The sequence below is a fragment of the Musca domestica genome, unplaced genomic scaffold (genome assembly GCF_030504385.1).
Source record: "Musca domestica strain aabys unplaced genomic scaffold, Musca_domestica.polishedcontigs.V.1.1 9, whole genome shotgun sequence".
NCBI lineage: Eukaryota > Metazoa > Arthropoda > Insecta > Diptera > Muscidae > Musca > Musca domestica.
In genome coordinates, this window is record NW_026712435.1 from 10,536,206 (window position 1) to 10,561,725 (window position 25,520).

Here is a 25,520-nt window from a genome sequence, read left to right on the forward strand (position 1 = left end):
AAATTCTACTAAAATCAAAAAATACCGAATGTAGCAATTATATTACGGTCTATACGATGACCTGCATAGCCAACCTTTGTCATAAGCCATTACAATATACAAATGCGAAACTTGAAAAAATCACTGACTAATGTAGCTAAAATCATCAAAATACCGAATATAGGGAGGTACTAATATATGGGGGCTACACCAAAACGTGGACCTGTACAGACAATTTTCTGGCATAGGCTGTAGTATCCATTACGAATATGAAATACCAAATTTCAAACAATTCTAGTGAATAATGTCGCTTAAATAACCAAAATACCGAGAAAAGGTAGGTACCATTATATGTTGGCTATACCAAAACGCGGACCAACATGGCCCATTTTCAATACCAAAAGTCCTGCAGACATAATATATATACATTTCAGTAAAATTTTATTAACCCACTTCATTTCTTTCGGAAGCTAGAGTTATTTTCATAGACGGTTGGACATCGCTAAATCGTTGGTACAAATTGTGCACTTCGGCCACAAACGAAAAATTGAGTGGGCCTTGATTCACTCTACAGTTTATTATAGCCTTTACTGCGAGCGTATTTATTTTTATAATTTCATTCTATAATATTACAATATAACGTGTCAATCGGTTGGTAAAACATTAAAAAAAGATTTTTTACACACAAGAGACACACACAACAAACAACAAACTTCGTACAAACTTGAATACGCCTTCTCCAAGTTGTATAATCAGTTGTAACGTATCTGGCTTGCATTGGGACAAATAAAACTTCAATTAAGTTTGTAAAATATTGATTTTATTTTTGTTTCGTTTGGTAATAATCAATAAATAATTTAGTAGCTGAGTTATTATTATAAATTAAACACGTTTCTCTATTATTTCAATAACATTTTTTAAAAATAATCGATATATAAAAGGAAGTTAGAAAATAACAATCATGTTTTCGGTATAAATAATATTTTTTCTTGTATGCGTAACACTGAATTAATAAATAATAAAATAAAAGACTTTAAGGAAATTTGTAAACAAAATCGTTTCAAATAATACTTATCTCATTACACACGTATTCATATATATATATCTTACAAAATGACAATTTTTTATGAGAATGTTAAAAAATGCCTTTGTAAGCATTTTTATTGAAAAAATGCAATGTGAATATTTTTGTAAAAATGCAAATATAAAAAATAATGATTAGTCATATAAGTACTTAGATATATGTTTTCAGATTCTATTCTAAATTAATACAAAATTATTATTTTATTATTATCTTACAATAAAGGGTGGGGGCGTATCTACATCGTTGACTTATTAAGACTCACACACACATAGACACGCAGAATGTCTCACACTCACTGTGGCTATAAAAAAATCTCCATCGCTGGTGAGTAATTTATTGTTGAGCAATTATTGTTGTTGCCATACTCATAACTATTTTGCTTTTAATTTCAAATTATATTTAATTATAAAAAAGATAAGCAATTATTTTACATAATATTCATCAAACACGCATCTGTTTCTTTAATTAGGCATCTGTTTCTGTAGTGGAAATTGACAACAGCAACAACAACTTTGTACAGAAAAATAATTCAACAAGTTCTGACACATAAAATTGTGAAATAACTTAATAAGACACTAAAGTTTCATTACATTCATTATTTAATATTAAATTTCTGGGTCAAAGCTGTTATTTATATTGCCCTTCAAGTTTGGCCTTGCTGTTAGCAAGAGATCTTCGAATTAAATTAGAATACAATATTTAGATATCCCGCTTATGTTAAGGTCTCTGTGGAAGTACTAAATCGAAGATGAAAATGGTAAGTGTAGAGCTCTGTTACAGTATCTAGAAGAATCAAATAGTTTGGTCATTGTTTACTAGAAAACCGTTTCCGTACCTAAAAAATGTTTGAACTTGCAGGCAAATCGAAGAGAACGCAAATTAAAAATCGCATCATTGTCAAACTGGGATGGACATATATATTTTAATAGACATCCGTTCTCATTCTTTTTCTGTAAAATAAATCTCTGAGAGTGACATTAAGTATTCGGTGTTTTATGAGCATGAGTGAGGCCCGATAACTACATCATAACCTTTTATGATAAAATTTACAGGTTCAAACAAAATCAATCAGACCGTGTTTTAAATATAAAAGATCAATAAGTTCAAATGAATGGGTTATTCTAAAAGAACTCACTTCCCTCATTACCATGTAATGAGTCACGTGAACAAAGTGTGTTTGCGCCCGTCTACAAAACCAAAGGTTGTTAGTTCTAAACTCGAGGTCGGCAAACGAACAAAAACGTAACAAAATACTCTAAGTTAAGAAACAGATAAAAAGCAGCCAAGTTCAGCCGGGCCGAACTTTCAATACCCTTCGCCTTTAAGTAAAGAAAACATTTGGATAATGCTGTTAAACTTTTCAAAAAACCAAAAAGTGGGCGAGGCCGTTTTATGGCGGCCATACCAAAATGGGAACCTCCATAGACAATTTTATACTTTAAGGACTGCCATTTACCAAATCTTCTTAAATACTAAATTTGAAAGAATTTCATGGGTAAATGTGACAAGGATTATCAAAATACCGAGTATCGGTGGGTATCGTTATTTATGCGCTATGGGAAAACGTGGACCTAAATTTTAAATGTTCTGCGCCAGAGCTAGAACCCATTACGAACTACAACTACCAATTTTTGGACAAATCCGTGGAAAAATATGGCAAAAATCATCAAAACACCGACTATCGGGAGGTACCGTTATAAGGGGACTATACCAAAATGTGGACCTATACATATAATGTTTCGCCATTGGAGCTAGAACCCAACATGAACTAAAAATATTCCAAAACGTGATAGATATATCTCATTTTCAATACCAACCATCCTAGACACAATACAAATTGTTTTGACAAATTTTTAAGCTCTACGTCAAATAATGTGGGCTGCATCGTGATTTCAACAGACGGACAGACGGACATCATTAAATCGACTTTAATACTAATTATGAAAATATATACTTTATGTAGTTTACGGTGACTACTCCACCTTTTCAAGGTGGAGGGTATAATAATGGGTCTGATAATGAAATTTTCAAAATTTGTATCCTTTTTTCTCATCAAAAAATCATTTTTATACCCTCAGCCACATAACTACAGAGGGTATATAGCATTTAATAGGCCAAAATATACCTCATCGAAATAACGGTTTTAGACCCCAGGTCTCTTTTGACCAAATACGTTTCAGGACATTTGAAGTCGATGTAGTCTGTCTGGCTGGCTGGTGCGCATGATAACTCTCGAAGAGAGTGTTCGATTTGGCCCAAATTTGGTACATCGTAATATCATTATTAAACAATTATGCAAATCCCAATATCGGTCCACTCCTTCTAGTACCTCCCACAACCGATCAAAATTTTAAAAAATTATATCTCTCATAATAAAATTATATCTCTCATAAATAAGCACCCGACTGATTTCAAATTTCACACATCTCAATATTTTTATTAACAAAAAATCTGGTTTGAAGATGGAATATATCGGTTCAATCTTTCCGGTACTTCCCCGACAAGGCGTCACCATTTCAGGTTGGTAATTACATATCTCATAAAAAACGAAATAAGCATCCGATTCGTTCTAAAATTCACAAAATATCTCTCGGAGATCACTTAACCATCCGCCTGTTGCAATCAGAGCTTCGCAATTTTGCACAGATGTTAACATTGCTCCTGGTGTGAATGAGTATCAAATTCCTGTTAAACGTCTCATCCAAATTCGAAGGCTGTATATTTGTTTTTCAAACTCTCAATTGGTGGAACGCTTCATTTTGGTAGAGTAGATCTTTACACATATAATCAATGTGTTTCAACAATCCCAAAATAAAATATTACAATGTACCAAGTTTAAACACAATTACGTATCCCCTCGTGCGCACAGGCAGAATTTTTTGACATATCAAATGATACAGGGTATGTATGTATGAGGCATTCAGGTATAAAAGGTATAAAAAATCTTATAAGTTTGAGAGAAATTATTATTGTTTTTAATTGAACTTCGTTAGCACCTGTCATGAACCTGCCATAACCGTTTGGTTTGTTTTTTACATTTATTTGTAAACACAAATTCTCCACACATTTGTTTACAATAGGCCCTTAGCCGAATCAAATGCAAAAAGAATAAGCCAAAACATTGTCAATTTAGGGTTTCAGTTCACCTTTTCTGGCGGAGGTAAAGACTGCGACATCCGATCGAATCATTCAAACTAATTGCGGCTAAGCTCAACAGTTCCGTTCACACCATAAATCAAATGGCTTAAAAACTGTAACAGCTTGAGGTCGGACCGGAAATGTGCGTCAATCATTGCGGTACACCGGGTATCATTAGATTTGCTTGTCATAGTTCATAAATGATTAAAAAAAAAACTTAAAATTCTATTGAATATTTTTCGTTTTGTTTTTGTGTTTTGTTATATAGCTGCGACGAAAATGTAATTGGCGACAATAAAAATAGAAGATAATGATGATGAGTTGGAATTCTCTGAATAACCCCCCTTCGGTAGGAAGTCAAAGTTCGAAGAATTGGGTCATAGCCATGGCGGCAATGACAAACTAGCAATGGCTTAAATCATTTGATTAGCTTGTTAAGTTCAGTTTTGATTCTTGTTTGGCAGATGTCTCTCTTAGGTGCGCATGTGGAGGAAGTCCCTTAACGCTCTTGCTTTAAATCGTTAATTGCCTAATTTTTTCCATTTTTTTTTTGTAATCTAATGGGATTTTATTTATACATATGAGTTTTTGCATGTGTTTGTGTACATTTAAACTTATTATCCATATGTTAATTGCCACTTTTGTTTTTATTAACTTAGCCAACCAACCATTGGCGGCTTTTCGTGCATTTGCATTAATGACTTGTTTAATGTACTTCACCAAGTGTTTGTTGTGTTTTGTTTTTTTCTGATGGTGTTATTTTAATTGTTAGGTTTTATTTGTAATTCTCTCCCAATTCGAATTAAAGCTGGTGTGGAAAATCCCCGTTGGTTGTAGTTGTTACAAAAAAAAAAACAACACGAAAGACATTAACAATTGTGGGTGATTCATAATCCAGAGTCAATTGACTTTGTTTCCTAGGCTTTGTTGTTGGCTTACAAATATTTGAGCTTTCAAGCAGAAAATATAAATTACATGAATGATCATTACATTGGGCGTAATAAACGACAGTGATTTGAATGGTTGAAAATAACGGAAGTTTGTCGACAACAAGTGGTAATAGAAGTTAAATTCAAAAAAATTCAACATTCATAAAATGTGTTTCACCAACAAACCGAGCTATAGCCGAACTAGGCTGACAATATGATAGATACACACCACCAACGCTATTTCTGTCCATTAGTTTGATTGTTCGATAAAGTTGGCACAATATCGATGATAGCACCCATTCTGTACAAGACTTTTAAAATATTGATATTTTCAGTACCGTAGGTATATGAATAATAATTATTGGGAGTAAAAATTTTAAAGAAAAGGATATTTCTTTTAAATACTCCAAATGTTTTCGCAAAATCAGAATTAATATTTCAAATTTTTGATAAAAGGATCTTTATATCGGCGTAATTTTTAAAAACAGACTATGAGATATTTATCTTACGGTTTACACCATGGTACAATGAATTCAAGGTAGGGCAGAACTACCATATGATTTTAATTTTTTTTATGTTTCTGGCTTAATATGTCAACTTCATTTGTTTATGTGTGTGTGTATTTATTCAATAATAAAAAATTGTTCAGAAAATATTCAAATTTGGGTGTTTTCAAAATGCTTATTGCAACGTATGCATCGACAAAATCTACAGTTTTTGTCTCGAAATAAACCATAAGAGATATATAGAACATGATTTTGAAAAGAAATTTTGACCTTTCATTCAGTTATCGCGGTTTTCAATTATTTATTCAAAATCAATGCAACAAGTTGTTTGCTTTTTTATTGTTTTGATAGTAATTCTGACATTACAAGCCAAACAGGTAGACCTCTATACTTGCAATTTTTTCAAAGTTAGCCTACCTTGTCTTCATTGTACCATGGTTTACACCAGGACAAGCAAAGAGAGTCCAATGGTATATCTGCGTGTTCTCCAACACAATTGTACAAAAACAAGTTAAAAGGTATTAATCGGTTTTACCGACAGATCCTCTGTTCGATTATTTAAAAATATTTTGGCTTCTATTATGATTATTCAAATTGGTGACCCTCTATGGAGTAGGTTTCGAAGGAATGGACCAATATAGTCCATTTCGTATTGGATCTAAATAAATATGATATAAATATTGCGACATGCTAGGTTTGGACTACATCGACTACTTCCTTCACTTTTTATGAGATATCTGATCATTTTTAGAAAATGTTGAAATGTGAGTAAGGTACCAGATATAGTGAGCCGTGGACTATTTTTACACTTTATCTAATACAGATAAAAATATTGGTATGTGCAAAATTACAAGAAAATCGAAAATTCATATCCAATTTTATGCAAAATCATAAAATCCGATAAATTTCATATTCATCTCAGGTTTCTGGTTGAGAGAAATATTCAGATATATTTAAGTTATGACAGAAAAAATTATTGAAAATTGTGACCCTTTGTTGGTGAGGTATCAGAAAGGTTTCGCAGATATATATCATCTTCACAAAAGATCTTGTGTTAGCAAAAATGTTTGTTTGTTTGTTTGAAATTTGAAGGAAGTTGGACGCTTATTACGTGTTTTATGAGAGTTTTGTATTTCAAATTCTTGAACCACTTTTGGAGGAGGTACTAAAAGGAATGGCTCGATCTCTACCATCTTCATAACAGACCTTGTGTTAATAGAAACATTGAGCTTCTTGGATATTCAAAATGTTGGCCCTTTGAGGGCGAGGCAGGCAGAAGGAGTGGACCGATATATCTTATCTTCGCACCAGATCTTGGGTTTATAAAAATAATGCGAGGTGTGTAATTTGAAGACAATCGGACTCTTACATCACGTTTTATAAGAGTTTTAATTATTCAAAATTTTGACACCTTGTGAGGGAGGTACGTAATGTAGTGGATCAATATTGTCAATTTTCACACCTGACCTCGCACTGCAGCAAATATTAGGATTTGCAAAGTAGGGGCAAAATCGGATTATTCTTTCTTTTTTTTTTTTGAGCAGTAAAATATTTTTTGTAACATTTCAGTCTTTTGTGAGGGAGGACCGATAGTGCCCATCTCCGAACTCGATCTAATTTTGATAACCTAAACTGGTCCATGTTTATTTTTAAGGCTATATATTCGACAATTCTCACACACGCGATGCTATTACATATGAAAAGATCAACAATAAAATCATTTTTTTTTTGTTTCTGAACTATTCTCAACCTTCTGGTGTTCGAAACTTTGTAAAATCTATTCACGATTACATCAATTTACAGAGAAATGTATTTGTCCAGAAAAAATTCCCCATTCTAAAAGATGGTCAATTTTTGGCAATAGTAACTACTTACAACACTACTTACTAACCCATTATTTTAACAAGGACATGTAATCCGAAATTAGTAGTTAGTTCACTGGCCACTAAAAGTCGAAAAAAAGGTAGAATAAAATTTTTTGTTAAATTTTTAGAATTCACTTTTTCGCTGATGGTATTAAACTCGGAAACTTATGATTTATAGTTAAAAGCCCCACTGTGCCACTGTTACGAACATCAGGGATTGTTTAAAGTCGTGCGTCTACATCAACAACTCATTGTATTTTATTATTCTTTTTCTTGTACTGCCGACGCTGAGTTTCGAACTCTCAACAATTGGTTTTGTGATCGGACGTTCACACTCTATGCCGACGTTACACATTACTTGGTAATGAGAAAATTTATATATTTGTTTAGATTTTATTGAGGAATAACCCATTTTTCCGGATCATCCAACTTTCAAGAAATTACTTAAGCGGGATATATTAACTAAAAATGTATGTATAGAAACTACACTCAGCAAAAACTTGAAAGTTGGATGATCCGAAAAAAATCTATTTCAAAAAACCCAATGTATGCTGTATAAACTTCTCATATATATGCCCGAACCACTGTGCCACAAAGAAATCGTTCGTGAATGTTTGACATGCAAAGTAATACGCCCTGCATTTTGATTTGGTTGTACCCTGCCGGATGAAATAAAGCTTAGAATTTTGTTTGGATTGAGTGCCACACCATTTAAGCTTTGGCTGTTTGCTGCTGTGTTGCGACGCGATGCGTGTGAGAGAATTGTCTGACTGGGTCTACGCCTACCGCCAGGGTATCTTAATTGGTGAACGAGAACGCCTCTGTGTAGGCACCACAAAACGTGTTTGGTGGTGGTGATGTTGTTGTTGCTGCTGCTGTTGTTTCGAATATGACGATGAGGTAATACCAACGCCACCGGCGGCATGGGAAGATGTTGATCGTGATTGGGCTGCCGGTCGATTAGTTGTTGCCACATTCGACGACGTTTGATATTTAGAATGATAAACAGGTGTTGTTGCATTCCGCTGGCCAGCATAATTTCGAGCGTTGTTGTTGTTGTTGTTACTGGCATATGATGGCGATTGCAATGTTGTTCTATTGGAGGTCAATGGAGAGTTTTGAGTGTTGCTGATGTTGTTGTTGTAGTGTTGATTATCTCCAAAATAGGTTTGCCTCAAAGGCTGGGCCTTGGTGTTCACCTGGGTACTGTACGAGCTGACATAACGCTTGGCAAATGATGGCGATGAATTGCTGGTGGGTATTCCTGAGCCAGTGCCTCCCAGCTGTATTCGTGTCGATAGGCGACTGGGCCGTGTGGTTAAGGCCACCGGCTGTTGCAACTTGCTGCTACTGCTATTATCACTCTTGATTTGTACAAGTGTTTGATAGCGACCAGTCGTTGGCTGATTGTTACTGATGCTGCTACTCAGTGTGGGTCTTGAAGGTGAACGTGATAGCGGTTTGGACCAATTTCTTTGTGGCGAGCCATTCAGACGGGTATTCGATGTTTTGATGGTATACGACGTGTTCATAATGGGTTCCGAGCGGTTGTATTGTGTTAAGGTTGCTTGCGATGGCATTGGCTTGGCCACACCCACTGGGACCATGCGTCCCGGCATATGTGGCGTTATGGAGTTGCGGAACTCAATGCGTATTGAGGGTGCGTTGGTGGTGTCTTGCTCAGTCTTGATTGCGTTGTTCGGAGTGTATGACCGTTCAACCTTGAAGGTATCGTTGCGTTTGACAGGCGATCGAGTTGTGGAACGTTGTTGATTACGCCGCGAACTTAAATCCCTTATTGGAGAGCGAGAACCAGGCCGATAGTTGTCATTTTCAAACACCAAGAAATCAGTGCGATTCTCTTTCGATAGACTGTGGTCCCGTTGAGATTTGTGAGCATCTTCCGCAGGTGGTTCCACTTCTACGAACCATGCCGGATTGTGGGGTGCCTCCTTTTGTTGCTGCAGGAATTTGTCCCGAAATGATTTGCGAAAACTGTTGATCGTTACGGTTTTGTATTTATCCGCTTCATTGAGATTTTCAAAGCCGCTACGTTTGCGATAGTCATCATCATCCTCGCCATCAGCGTCTTTATCCTTGCCATCATCCTCGTGTTCGGGCAAATGTTGACTTTGCTTCAACTGTTCCAATTGCTTCTTCAATTCGGAGGGCATTTTTCCTTTGCGATAGGTTGAGGAATCAAATGTGGTACTATTCGCCTTGCTGCCATAGCTTGGAGCATTATTGCGTTCATTGGCCGCTGAGTGCATTGCTGTGGAGCCATTCGAAGAGGAGCCTCCGTTGTGCAGCGATTTCAAACTTGTCTGATCGTACAGAAAATTAAACGGATCCGTTTGAGAGTCATAGTCCAAGCTGTTGCTGCCATCTGCCTGCCATTTGTAGTACGTGTTGGTGGCATTATCGCTCGGATGGTGATCTAAGGCTGAACTATCCGGCGTCGGGGTCTTTTTGCGTTTCGTAAATGTGCTGAACTTCTCCAACACTTTCGATTTCTTGGACTTCTTCTCCAGCGTTGAGGTATTCGAATGGAAGCCATTGTTTTCGTTCTGCTGCTCGTCGTCCAAGATGAACGTGCCGCTGCGATTGAAAACGGAATCAGTGCCAGATTCCACCGAGTCTCGTCGTTTGTTGTTGCTTAAGCCGCTTATAACGCTGCCCGGGCGAGATGATCGAACGGGAGTGGTATCGCGTGACGAAGACCGACCACGGGTGATGGACGAGCGTAAATTACGAAAGAATGACATGCTGGGTTACGCATCAACGACACAAACGCTTTGTTTGTTCGACTTTTTAAACACTTCACTTTTTTCTTTTGTTTTTTTTTTCGAATTTTCACGTCTATGGAAGGGGATTCGTTCGCGGTAGGCTGGGTAACCTTCACGTTCTTGACTAATGGCTAATGGCCTTTAATGATCCGCCAGCAAATCACTTGAATGTTTTTTGTTAATTTTTGTGATGTTGTTTTTTGTTTACTATCGCTAAACGCACCCATTTAGTAGGGCCTTAGGGGATTTTTTTGTTTTTAATTTTTTTTTTCCGTATATCTTCGACTTCTTCTTCTTCTTTGTCACAAAGTGGCTTGAATCAATAATTAATTTTAGATCTCCGGTTTTAGCGCTTTAAATTTTTTTCGAAATAAATGATGTTTTGTTTTAATTTTTTCACTTTTATTTTAACTTGCAATGCAAAAGTAACTACCACAACGACAACAACTCTTCGACAATCTTCACAAAGCCACAACTGAATTCTAAAAATCAACGATTTTGTTTTTGTTCGGACGTTTGTTCGACGACGACAACCGTTCAAGTCTTACTTAACGCGACAACTGTTTCCCAGCAACTGAGCGTTCATTGAGCGAGCGAGAGCTAACGGCGGCAACAGCAGCAGCTAGTTCAGCACAGCGGATCCCCAAACGCCACCACAGAAGCACAAACAGAAACAACAAAACAAAATACTCCAACGTAAAAAAAGACCAAGCAACTGAATTTGATCTCGCCGGATAATGAGCGTTTAGAAGTTTCAATGGTACAGTCACAACACGTTTGGGGGGAGAGCAAGGCGAGCTGAAGAGTGTAAGCCGGCAAATTTTAGGAACACAAGGTAAGTTGTTGTTGTTTTTTATTCTTAATTGTGACCGGCACGAGTGTAAATTACAACAATGAAAATGTTTTTGGTTTGTCTCTGTTGTATTTGCAGTGCTACTGCCAAGTACCGGACAATTGCTCATCTTTTGTTTTTGCTAGCTGCCTGCCGGAGTATCTGGTTTTCTGACCATTTTAAGTTTTGTGAACTTTATCATCTGTTTCGTCGCACAATTTAAGTAATGGATCTACGCCGAGAAATATTCATATGTAACATATGGGTATATTAGAGGGGGTCGGCAAAAGTACCCTCATGAACTATTCTTTCGAACCTGCCAAGCTAAAAATCACGAGGGTCAGTCTTGGTACATAAGCGCCTGAAAAAGCTGAGTTTTTGAAAATTTTTGTGGCAAAAGGATACGAAAGGTACTAAAAATGTATAAGACAAATGGAATGACCTATAATTCTGAAATTTGGAAGGAGAGTCATGAATGGAGTGCAGGATAGATGTACCAAAGGGTTTTTGGAAACTTAAACCTTAATGTTACGAAAAGTTCTAAATTGATAGCAAGCTTTTAAAATTTTACCATTTGGTATTATGTGAACGGATAGAGCTAAAAACTTCGGTATGGAAATCAAGGTTGCAAAGTTAGTTTAATATATGAAGGTGGCGTACTAAATGGTACTACAATTGGAATAGTTTGGTTTAGAGTGAACTGATGAAGCTGGAATTTTAAAATTTTGTATTGGGGTCCCTGCTGGTGGTAGGTTTTGTGATTAAGAGGTGGTTTTGGAAATATGTATTACTAGTGCAAGAACAGTACTATATTTGGCACAATTTTGTATCGGGTTAACAGGTAGTGCTTGAAATTTGGTATTAATTTCGCTGTTCATGTATAGCCTGGACAAATGGAAGTGGTTTGGGAAATGTGTACTATATTTGTACGAAAAGTACTGAATGGTACTATATTTGGAATAGAGATACAATTCTGAAATTTGATATTTAGATTATTGATGGTATGTGTGTTTGAGATATGGTGGTGGTTCGGAAATGCCTCCTATATTTTTACGAAGAAGGCCTGGAATCCTCAAATCATTTGTTAGTATCTAGAATTTAGATATGAATTTTGTTTTGGAAATGCGTACTTTAACTGTACAAAAAAAAAGAACTAAATGTTACTAAATTGACATTGGGTGAAGGGATAGAACTGAAATCCCGAAATTTGATATGAATGTCACTGTTGGTGTCTGTGGTTAAGATATGTACATATATTGTTTTGAAAATGTCTACTTTGTTGTGTTCGAAAAGTACTAAATGGTACTTAATTTGGTATTGGGTGAAGGGACCGGACTTAAATCCTGAAATTAGATATGAATATCTCTGCGGTTGAGATAAGAAGGTGGCTTCGAAAATTCGTAGTATAGACGTACGAAAAGTGCAAAATACCACAAAATAGGCATTTGGGTGATGGTATATAGTAGCAGGCACTTGCTAGGGTTTTGGAAATGTGTACAATAATTGTTCGAAAAATATTAAATAGTACTCAGTTTGGTAATGAGTAAAGGGATATAGCTGAAATTCTGAAATTTGATATTGAAATCTCTCTTGGTATTTTGGATTGAGATATGGAGCGGGTTTTGAAAATGTGTACTATAACATGTTCTAAATCGCACTAAATAAGGTATGGGTTGAAGGGATAGAGCTGAAATTTGATATTGAGGCCTTTGTAGGTTTCTAGGTTTTACATATTGAGACGTGGGTCCATTGTGCAATGGTTTTACTAATAACATCCTCGGTAAACTTGAAAATGAACAATTTTGAAGACTTTTTCCTATTATTTTTCCCGAAAATGGAAAAACTTGAAAGTCGGAATATTTAATACGATGTTTGAAGTTTTGAATAAAAAATGTTGTCAAACTCAACAAATTGTACATTGTGACTACGAAAAAGACCTAACACGAACTATTGGAACGAATCTAAGATATTAAGGTGGAGTTTTCGCTGACGATGTAGCGGGCACTTACTCTATGACACCGCTAATATCGCTGTTATAAGGTGCAACTTATGATTTTCAGAAGACTTAAATACAAAATCGGATGAAACATATATACAGGGTGAGATGAAAAAACTGCAACCATCTTCAGACTGCTGTCATTTATAAGCTACTCGTCCGACACCTTTTAAAATTATTCCAGTGACAGCTCATTATATTGTTTACAAGCTTTCAAAAGTATTTTGATGAGAATTTTCCAGAAAAAAAATTAGAAGTGATCTTGATAGTGTGATTTCTTTATATTTGGCTGGAAACCACAAGTGACCAAAGGTGACCAATTCGAACAAATCTAAACTTATTCTGAAATTTGATGCTATTTCCGACATTGTTTGCTTTCAATCAATAAACTTTAGCAACATATATAAAAATGATGGCGTTTGACTTTGTTGAAGTTTTTTATCTCACCCTGATCATTTATTTCAAATTTAAATGCAATGGCAATTTTTTCTAGACCCTTCTTCAAAGACATGTTAACATAAAAACCACAGTTACAGAAACAAATAACAAATAAAAATTTAAAAAATCCAAAATTTTGGTTTCGAAATTTTATTCCATAGACCTTTCTAAAAATGTGCATATTGCTTTAGCGGTTTAAATCAGTTAACATTGGTAACTATGTTGTTATGATATCGTAACAACAGAGGTATTTTCACAGGGTTGCCATGTTTTGACTCTGTCTTGTCCTATCTTTACACTTCTATGTCTTTGCCTTCTTTCTTTTTGATTGAAGGTTTAAAAACACCCATTATTTTTACTTATTCAGATCATTGAAAGGTGCTGAATCACTCTACCCTTACAAAAAATTCCTAAAATGTATGCAAAATGCGTCCAGATGATTTAAAAGAACTAAGATATATTGTGCGAGTAAACCAAAATATTTTTGTTTCTGTGCTAACAAAGGCCAGTGTCATCGCCTACATGGTTTTGTATTCGGAAATTATGTACTTATGTACTATTAGGAGTACCGAAAAGTAATGAAAATCAGCGGTACAATATGCCACTTTTATATTTACGTTTGGTCTTAAAAATTCCAATTTTGATACAATCGTATAGCTAGCTTGTACAATTATTTAAAGCACGACCCCATCTAATACATAATTGTTTAAAAATACATATATTTTTTTATTATATTTTATACTAAAAAAACAATTCTATGATGTACTTATACTTTTTAGGGTAAAAAAGTTAATTCAACGTTTGTTTTTATGTGTTTTCTTTTTTGTTGTTGTTGGTTTCGTCACTTGCCTACGACGATCAGTTCGTGTTCTCAAACAACTCGAAATGATTCAAAAAGTTTAGCTCGACACAGAACAGGTTATTTGTTGCCAAGAAGAAAGGCACATTCGCCGCCAAGTAGCGATGTACCAACGATTCCATTTCAATGTAGATTTTTTTTTTATTTCAGATCGACATCTCAACATTTTATTTACTTGAGTAAAATGAAAGGAGTTAGATTGAAATAATTCACACAATAAAATTCAATGAGTTTTTTTTTTGTTTTTTGGTATTACATTTTATAGAATTCGCGAAAAAAAATGTTTTGGAAAGTTTTTGTTATTTTTGTGATTTTGGGAGATTTGGGATAAACCCATTTGAAAATGTGTGCGTGTATGTTCAAACTTGAAAGTTTTATTAATTACTTCAAGTTGTATACGGTTGGTCTGATCAAGGCATGCTTTTCTGAGTGTTTCTGGTATTTATTTAATCAGTTTTTAGAAGTGGTTTACCCCAAAAGAGATTTGGGGGAGATTAGATTGGAATAAATATTTTTCAGATTAACCAGCTGATGTGATTAGGACTCTCAAAAACCACCATCCTAGGAACCATATGCTGGTAAAGTATTCTATAATGAATTTTTATAAATCAGGAAGGTTTTCCATGGAAGGCGAAAACGTTGTCAATAGGTTAATAAACAATGCCAGAATTTCACGGGTGATTGTTACTACTTCTACCCATTATCCGACGACATAACAAAACTCCCCGAATGTTATTTTCAGTTGTCAGACGGCTGTCGAAATACTGGGGGATCGAGGCTAGTAAAAATCGATTTTGTCACCGAAGGCATAATCGAATTTCTTCTTTAATGATAAAAGCCAAATAAGAATTATTGGACCTCTAACTTAGGGCTAGCATATGCTGAAATCAGATAGGTAAATTACATCACTGTAAACTCATACCGTAGAGAAGGAGCGTTTAATAATCTCAACTTCCGATATCTTCACAATGCTTCGGAAAACATAAGCATCTTCTGTTTCTTCAGATTTAGATATAGACATTTTACACAGGGTGAGATAAAAAAGGAACAAAGTCAAAAGCCATAATTTTAATTTTTTTTTTCAATGTAGGAAAAATTCCAAAAATGTCGGAAATAACATCAAATTTTAAAATAAATTTAGATTTGTTTGAGACCAACTTTGGCACGAATTATGGCCTTCAAACGGCCAATGAAACCGTCATACACTGCCCGAATGTTGCTCTGCGGTATTTTGGCCCATTCCCGCGAAGTGCTTGCTTGAGGTGATCGACACTTTGGTATTTTTTAGTGCCAACCTTGCTTTCCAAAATACTCCAGACCCAATAGTCGAACGGATTGATATCCGGAGAATTTGGTAGCCATTGTGCGCTGGAAATGAAGCGAGAAACCTCATTTTGTAACCATTCTTGGGTGGCGCGTTCTGAGTGCGATGATGCTGAGCCCTGTTTGAATGTTCAAGGTCTGCGGCCAAAATGTTTGCGTGTCCAAGGCTTTAATGTGTATTAAAGCACCTCCAGAATATTTTCGCGATAATATTCGACATTTATACTGATGCTGCGGTCGATTAATACGAGCGGAGAGCGACCATCGGCTGTTATGGCGGCCCACACCATCACCATGGCCGGCGCTTGAGTTCTGGTGGCCAACCGAAGGTGCGCATTTTCAGCTGACCTCTTTGGCAAGTAAACACGATCATTTTTTTTTTTTTTTGTTTACAAACTGCCGGATAACAAATGTTTTTTCATCGGAAAAAAACCAAATTCGGCAGTTCACCACTTTCGGCCAAGCGAATCAACTCTTCAGCTGTTTTGAGTCTATTTTCTTTCTGTTGCGGTGTAAGTTATTGTACTATTTGGTGTTTCAATGACTTTACCCCGAGCTTATTTTTCAATATTTGCCGAATGAAATATTGTGATATGTTCAGCTCACGAGCCATTTTTCGGTTCGACGCGGGCTACAAGCAAGTCGCTTCTTTACTTTTCGAACTATTCCTGCTGATGTTGCTGTTTTCTTCCGTGCACTTTTTTGACGTCGGGCTACGCTACCAGTATCACGGTAACGAGTGATGGTACGAAACACAAAAGATTTATTCACATTTAAATGCTGGAGTGCTCTAACGAGTGCTCACTTATGGTTTTCCAGCCAAATATAAAGAAATCACGCCATCACGCTTGAATTCCATCACGAAAAACTTTTTTCTGGAAAATTCTCACCAAAATGCTTCTGTAGCCTTGTAAACAATATAATGAGCTCAGTAACAACTGTCGGAAGAGTGGCTTAAAAATTACAGCAGTCTGAAGTTGGTTGCCGTTTTTTCATCTCACCCTGTATAGCGAAAATGGTAGATATTTAAATACGCAGCTGATAAAGTTTAAGGTCAGTGATTCTAAAAATTTGTCAACAGTGAGGCGGCATTATATAGGCTATATGATGAAATAATGCAAAACAGTGTAGATTGAATATTTTTTCCAAACAGAAATATATTAATTTTCTGAGGAAATCCTTGATGAAATGCAAGCGATTATAATGTGTTCTAATCGTACCAAATTTCAGAAACACTAAATAAAGTTTATTAATTGTTTTGCTACAGACAACAGTTCTTTTTTTTTTTTTGGAAAACATGAAAACAAAACACTGACCATCTAATTATTGCTCCATTTGTAACTCCTGAATGTCGGGCGGTACAGTTATAAGGGAGCTAAACGAAGAAGGGACTTGTTTTCAAGAACCAAATTTGGAACAATTCCCATGAAAAATTCGGCTTAATTCGTGAAAATACTGTATATCAAGAGATACAGTTATAGGGGCGCATTTTCAACACTAAATAGTTTACGGACCTAAAATGATTCTCAATAACATTTTATCACCCTACTTCATTTCTTTCGGAAACTAGAATGATTTCCACAGACGCACGGACATATCTAAATCGAAATAGAATCTTCTGCTGATCAAAAATATATATTCCCTCTATTGAAAAGCTTATTACGAGGAGTAACAAATGGAATGATAAACTTATGTATGGTGGAGGGTATACAAATAATGGAGTATTCGACAACTGGAATGGTAAACATATTAATTGCCAATTTTTTATTACCCAAAAAGGCACTTAAAACTAAAAAAACTCGAAATTGATGAATATTTCGAATGAGTACATTTTGGCACGAATTGATTTGATTAAATCAAAAAAAAAAAAAATTCAAACAAATTTGCTGTCACTTGCTAATGTTAACGATCCTAGGAAGATATGTTCAACTCTAATAAACATTCTACACAGAAGATCAGTCACACATACACACAATAAAACCAGATAATGGAACTAAGTTACAAATATGGATACAAAGTTACAAAATTTGTTTTTTGGAAATCCCAAAAATTAAAGTTTCATCAAAAGTGAGTGTCACTTGAACTTTGATCAGCTTGAATTGAAATTAAGTTGTTACTTTGTACTTCGAACCATTGGCAAATTGTCTTCTCAAACTACGCTTCGTTTCGCAATTAAATTGAAATGAATATTCTCACGACTTTTACGGTGACTTCTGCCCATCACTGGAGGGATGAATGGATGGCTTGTTTTTTTTTTTAATCGAAAGAGTTGAGATGTAAAAAAAGTAACTTCGTAAATGGATGGAAAATAACGTAACCACTAAATCGGGTTTGAAGCCAATCAATTTGCAACTTAGGGCAAAAAAAGAGCAACAACTACTACCAAACCAGACGGGTGAAATCAAGTGGAGGCGTTTAATTTGCGTCTGAGTTGTTTCCAATGTTTTTTTCTTCTTTTCGTCATCGCACAGTCAAACTCTGAACGGCAGGCAACAGGTCTATTTACGATTGTTGCCGTCATGCAAAAACTCAACTCAACTCGGCTCGCTAATAATTCGAAAATAAATATAAATGGCAAAAACAACACCTCTGCTGTTGTTTATTATTACTGTTGTTGTTCTTGCTGTTGTTGAACACAAAAAATTTTCAAATCATAGAATTAAATCAAATAAACAAAATTAAAAACAAAAATAAAAATAAAATCAATTCCCATTTCAGAAGTCGAATAAAAAACAAGAGACTGACAATGATCGGCAAGCAAGTCATCACGACTCTGAATACGTTTGTGTTTGAGGGAATTGTTTATTGTTTATGACACGGTCGCTCTCTCTACGTACCTGTCAATCTGCTCCGTATGGGTTTTGGGGGCTTTGAGGTGTCATTATTGTTGTCTTGGTCGTTGTCGGTGTTAGGTATTAACACCTTATTTTGCTTTCAGCTCTACAATGAAGCAATGAATGACATTTTCCACAAAATAGAAAAATCAATCGCTTTGAGGCATTTCAATTGAATCGAATGGACGATCTGACGACTAGTGGTGGATGGGCGAAGAGGATTTAGAAACAAACGCTTCATACCAATTTTATTTAGTTCAAACTTAACAAACATTTCGGCTGTAAAACCTCATAACCGCAGACGTTGATTGACAACAAAGTGTTAATTGTCGATCTCAAACGATTGCACGGCATGTTTTTCTCTTTAATTTAGTTTGTATTCGCAAACGTCAGAAAAATAAATAGGTAAACAAAATATTGACACTGGTACATGATTACGTCGCGTATCTTATGTTTGTTTTCCTGAATGACTGATACAGGTTAAAAAAATATATTCGCAATATTTTATGCTAAAATTTGAAATGAAATGTTGTTACACGTGCTGTAATATTGGCGAATTGCTTTTCTCCGAGGACCGTTTAATAATTCAGGGAAATGCTTGATATGAAGTGTTCAAAAAAGGGAAGTAAAGAAGTGTGAAAATGCCGTTTATAGAAAGGGATGTGTGCGATAATAATTGTCGTTGTTGTTTTAATATACATTGTGAGATGAAACAACCGCAGCCAACTTCAGACTGCTGTCATTTCTAAGCCACTCGTCCGACAGCTGTAAAAACTATTCCAGTGACAACTCATTATATTGTTTACAAGCGTACAAAAGCATTTTGGTGAGAATTTTCCAGAAAAAAAGTTATTCGTGATGGAATTCAAGCGTGATAGTGTGATTTCTTTATACTTGTCTGGAAAACCACAAGTGAGCACTCGTTAAAGCATTCCAGCATTTAAAGGTGAACAAATGTTTTGTGTCTCGTATCATCGCTCGTTACCGTGATACTGGTAGCGAAACCCAACGTCAAGGAAGTGGACGGAAGAAAACAGCAACATAAGCAGAAATGGTTCGAAAAATAAAGAAGCGACTAGATCGAAACCCGCATCTCAGTGGCCGAAAATGGCTCGTGAGCGAAACATATCGCAATATTCCATTCGGCAAATATTGAAAAATGAACTCGGGATAAAGCCATTGCATTTCCAAAAAGTGCAAAAACTTACACCGCAACAAACAGAAAATAGACTCAAAAGAGATAAAGAGTTGCTTCGTTTGGCCAAAAGTGGTGAACTGCCGAATTTGGTTTTCTCCGACGAGAAAACATTCGTTGCCCTGCAGTTTGTAAACAAACAAAATGATCGTGTTTACTTGCCAAAGAGGTAAGCTGAAAATGTACACCATCGGTTGGCCAACAGAACTCAAGCGCGGCCATGATGTTGGTGTTGGCCGCCATAACGGCCGATGGTCGCTCTGCGCTCGTATTAATCGACCGTGGCATCAGTATAAATGCGAATATTATCGCGAAAATATTCTGGACGATGTGTTAAAGCCTTGGGCACGCAAACATTTTGACCGCAGACCTTGGGCATTCCAACAGGACTCAGCACCATCGCAATCAGCACACGCCACCAAAGAATGGTTACAAAATGAGGTTCCTCGCTTCATTTCCAGCGCACAATAGCCACCAAAATCTCCGGATACCAATCCCTTGGACTATTGTGTCTGGAGTATTTAAGAAAGCAAGGTTGGCACTAATAAATACCAATGTGTCGATCACCTCAAGCAAGCGTTTCGCCGGGAATGGGCCAAAATACCGCAGAGCAACATTCGGGCAGCGTGTGACAGTTTCCTTGGCCGTTTGAAGGCCATAATTCGTGCCAATGGTGACCAATTCGAACAAATCTAAACTTATTCTAAAATTTGATGCTATTTCCGACATTTTTTGCTTTCATTCAATCAAATTTTAAAAAAATGTAAAAATTATGGCGTTTGACTTTGTTGCAGGTTTTTAATCTCACCCTGTATTTCAAATTTTATGCGAATATTTAATCAGATCTCTAGTTGACAAAATATGAGAAATGGTTTAGCATAGACGGTGAAACAAGGCTGTTGCTTTTCTCAATAAAATATGTCCCTGAAGATGAGTGTCGAAGACAGTCAAAATATTGGAAAATAAAAATCAAAATTATAAAAATAAAACACCAAAATAAAGTTATTAAGGAGAAATATAAATTTTAAAATTTTGACCCTTTGTGGGGGAGATGTGTGAAATTTGATGAGAATCGAAATCGGATCCTTATTTCACATTTTATGAGCGTTTCGGTCATTCAAAATGTTAACCCTTTGTGGGGGAGTTACAAGAAGGACTGGGCTGATATATCCCATCTTCAAATCAAATCTTGTTTTAATAAAAATATTGACATGCGTGAAATTTGATGAGAATCGGAGGCTTATTTCACATTTTAAAAGAGATTTATATAAACAAAATTTTAACCCTTTTGTAGGGAGGCACAAGAGGAAGTGGACCAATATATTCCATCTTTACACAAGATCTTGTGTTAATAGAAATGTTGAGATGTACCGAGTTTAAAAGGTATTGGATGCTAATATCGTGTTTTATGAGCTTCATGAATATTCGGAATTTTGACTCATTGTGGGGGAGGTACTAGAAGGAGTGGACCGATTTATTCCATCTTCACAGTAGATCTAGCGTTAGTAGAAATAAAGGGATGTGTGACATTCAAATACAATCGGACATTTACTTCACATTTTATAAGAGTTGTAGTTATTCCAAATTTCGACCCTTTGTGGAGGAGGTGCATAATGGAGTGGATCGATATTGTCCATTGTCGCACCTGACCTAGCACTGATGCAAATATTAGGATTTGCAAAGTTGGAGCAAAGTCAGATTATCCTTTCTCTATCTCTGCAGAAAAAAGATATATATATATATATTTGTTTTTGATAATTTCGACCTTTTGTGAGTGAGGTACCAGAAGTAGTAGTCCGATATTATAAATCTCCGAAGCTTATTACGATACACCAAGTTTGGATCAAATCTGATACTTCGTACGAGCTATCGTGCGCACCAGCCAAAAATACAGTGGACGGACGGACGGACGCTTCTAAATCGACTCCAAATGTCCTAAAACGTATTTTATCCCAAGAGGCCTAGGGGGGGAGGTACTAGGGGGAGTTGTATTAGTAGAAATATTGATGTGTGTGAAATTTGGAGAGAATTGCATTTTTATTTCGCATTTTATGCGCTTCATGAATATTCAAATTACTAACCCGTGGTCCGATATATTCCATTTATATATTCCATTAGAAATATTGGGATGTGCCACATTTCAGATTTTATAAAAGTTATTTTTATTCAAAATTTGACCCTTTGTGGGGAACGTACTTGATATAGTCATCTGATATTGCACATTTACGCACCTGAGCTAGGACCGATAAAAATATAAGGGTTTGCAAAATCGAATGATCCTCTCATGTTCCATACGTTAAATTATTTTCTCTCAAAAAAGTGTTACCTTTTGTGGGAGAGGTACCAGAAGGAGTAGACATGTGTGGCACATTTCGGAACTCGATATATTAGGATGCGCGATGTTTGGATTGATCCGGATACTTCCTTCGAGTTATCGTTCGTAGATAGACTCCAAATGACTCGATGGTCTCGATATGAAGACAGTGGGTATATTTAACCGATGTTTTATTGTTGATATATAATAGTCGAACAACCAATAGCTTATATAGTTAAACAGAAAAACAGACGGAGAAAGAGAACTCAGTTGAATACTCCACAAAAAATATTTCTTACAAAATTCAAAATTACAAAGCGAAGCACAGAATACCCTAATTTTATGAATTCCCAAACTCCACCCAACTTGCCCATCTACCCTCGTAACGCTAATTTATTAAAGCATAACTTATGAGCATCTTTTGCAATATGTTTAGATTTGTTCAATTCATTGTTTTTGTTTTTTTTTTTTGTTGTTGTTTTATTTCTGTTGCTTTAACACAAAAAAACGCATTCAAGCGAATGAATGAATTTTGGTTGGACAACAAAATGTTTTTCTTCCCCTCGTTTTCCCAGTCAATTGTTGCTGTTGTAACGCAATGCATGATCGTTATGACGACGGTGCTCAGTCAGCGTAGATCGCCGACATGGATTCGATCTGATATCAATCTTGATGTGAGCGTTTCTTTTTTGTTTTTGGTTTTCATACACACATGTGTGCGGTGTAGATGGAGTGAAGCTATCGCAAAATCTGTGTCTGCTGCCATGTCATGCCATGGCGATGATATACTCAAGTGATTTCTTGTTTATTACTTCCGATTCCGTAAAATACCGATTTTGGCCGTAAACAATTCCATTGAGTCAATGGTCATTCTTTCGAACGTGATTTCTTTATCTCTTTGTGTCTACAACTAAGGTGTCTATCTGGTGTACCAAATATAGACAAATTAAGTTGTGCTACGGTTGGATGCTATGGATTTGGCATCTCTTTGTTGTCTGGCGTGGAGGAGGAGATCATCAATGCGAATTCTAAATAAATGTTTAGAATCACCAGACATACTAAACGGTAATCGTAGTAATTTTAACAAGAGATATAGATCGAAATATTTCAAAGGAGTTATTCCGTGAAAGGGATTGACTTTGACTGCCATCCAGTCAGTCACACTTTTCATTTATAAGAAAAGATAACTTAAATTCGGAGTGTTCGCCAATAGCGAACACATTCTTATGATGTTGAGGTAGCTAAAAAAATTTCCAAGCGTCGTTACAGATGTTTTCCCCAGATCGAATATCCAAAGTAAAACCAACTTGTCAAAGCAGAAGCAGCAGAGCCAGCGAATAATCGAGATGAACTTCTTCGGTGTAACCCTGCATATCCCAGGAACATTGACATTGGAGGTCAAAATTTGATTAGAAAACATAAACGGAAATAATGGCTAGGCCATTTGAAGTGTTGTAATATTGGAACTAATATGGGTAAATAGTTGGTATTGGTAAAGTATGGTAGGACTTTATTCACGTTTAATGAGGTAAAAAAAAGCTGTTTAAGGTAAAAACTGATATACGTTTGTATCAGGCATTTTCAGTACCCAAAATGCGCAATGTCAAAATTGAGATCTACTTCTCTGTCTGCAGAAGGATCTTTATGCAGCAATTTCAAGTGGTTAGCACACCACGACTAGGATTCGTCTATACATATTCTCAATGTCTGTTGTGAACACAACTCTTGGTAATCTGAATCGCAACAACATTCTAAAAAAATCTCCTTGAACCCTGGGACCTGAGTGCAAAATATCATTGAGTGTCAACCCAGCTGATGACTTGCAAGATGCGTCGAACACAACCCTGAGCTTTGAATGTAGAACCACGCACCTCTCTTGGTTTTATTTTCGTCATATGTCCCAGATCCTTATACTCCTTCATAAATTTGGCATACTGCTAGCGAAGACTTGCATCCTTAGATAAGGGACGCTCCAATTCAAAGAATCTGGAGGCTGCAGAATCTTCTTTGGACCATCTGAAAACCGTAATCGCACAACAAAACGAACATTCTCATTGACTGTTGTATTTTGGTTCTTCAGCTATTGTCAACTTCTGATCTTCACAAACTTCGTCAGACATTGACAGAATTTTTCAAAACTTCATTCATCGTACTAAATTTTCAGATACTCGAAATGAAGTGAATTGAAGTTTTCCTTTTTCGGATAGAATAATAGGAAAATGCTTAACGTTTACACCAAAAAGTCTGCAATTTCATATTGAAGTTGACCGAGGAGGACATATGTAAAACCATTGCACAATGGATCCACATACAAATTATTTGCCCAAAATTATTTCAGTGTCTTTATACCCCAGAACATTATGTGTTGGGGGTATTATACGTTTGATTGGGCCAAAAATTATATAACACCTCGAAATATTGATCTCCGACATAGGAAACTATGTATGGATTTTCCTATCTCGCCGAGCTGAGTCGATCTAGCTATGTATGTCCGCCCGTCCGTTCGTCTGTCCACGATCATTTGTAATCACGCTATAGGTCGCAATTACGGCCTGATTCTCACGAAATTAAAAATGGCGGTAGGGTTATGGTCAGAATAGAAAACTACTGTTTTTGGAGATGATCGCAAAATATTTTGGGGTTGAAATGGATCAAAAACAGAAAAAATCCCTGATTTTGCTGTTGCTCCACAAGTCAAAATTATAAACTAATCGACGCTTAATTTTGCATGTATTAAAAGTTTACGGCTGGACTGAAGCCGTTTAATTTGGACGGCCATCGGACAATATTTAGCGGGTAAAATAAACCATAAATGTTATGTCCAAAAAAATACGAAAATTTCCACTAAACCGCGAATATTTTTAATACCGGCCAAATCACAAAGACATGAAATGGTCACTTCTGACCATTACAATGATGCTCTTAGCTTAGATATCGGATATATAGCAAAATAGATACAATATATATGTAAAAGAAATAGATCTTAGTAACTTTACTCAGAAGTGAAAAACCGCTGGACTGATTTTCACAATTCTCATCAATTGAGGAAAGAATAAAACCTAGAAAATCGCGAAAAAAATATGACAATAAAGAAGCGAATATTTTTTGTTAAATGTTTCAATTTTTGCCATATTTTTTATCGCATGCGATTTTTTCAATTTGAATTACAATTTTGAAATGTACATTTTCTAAAAATTGTCCACACCCAGGTCGCAATTATCGTCCGATCCTCACGAAATTTTGCATGGGGGTAGGGTTAGGGTCAAAATTAAAGCCTATTGTTTTTGTTCAAATGGACCAAAAAAATTAGTTTTTTTCTGATTTCGCAATCGCTTTTCAGGCCACAGGAGAAGTCCAGCATTTTGGATGTTCATTGGGTTATATTTAGCTGTAAAATGGATTACAATTTTCGTGTGAAATTGTTTTGAATACATAACAACAC

General features: G+C 35.9%; 2 protein-coding genes across 2 annotated transcripts in view; both read right to left on the bottom strand.

Moving 5' to 3' along the window:
• LOC101894619 (four and a half LIM domains protein 2) overlaps nt 1-25,520 on the bottom strand; it is a 326,991-nt gene that overhangs the window by 256,513 nt on the left and 44,958 nt on the right. The gene's annotated exons all lie outside the window — the stretch shown is intronic.
• LOC101895573 (putative uncharacterized protein DDB_G0277255) lies at nt 4,437-11,101 on the bottom strand. Its single transcript, XM_005190024.3, has one exon. The coding sequence runs from the start codon at nt 10,264-10,266 to the stop codon at nt 8,284-8,286; it is 1,983 nt and encodes a 660-aa protein (XP_005190081.2). The 5' UTR covers nt 10,267-11,101; the 3' UTR covers nt 4,437-8,283.

Bases quoted from the DNA above. Each gene is read 5' to 3' on its own strand.
- LOC101895573 (XM_005190024.3), bottom strand. From the start codon at position 10,266: ATGTCATTCTTTCGTAATTTACGCTCGTCCATCACCCGTGGTCGGTCT.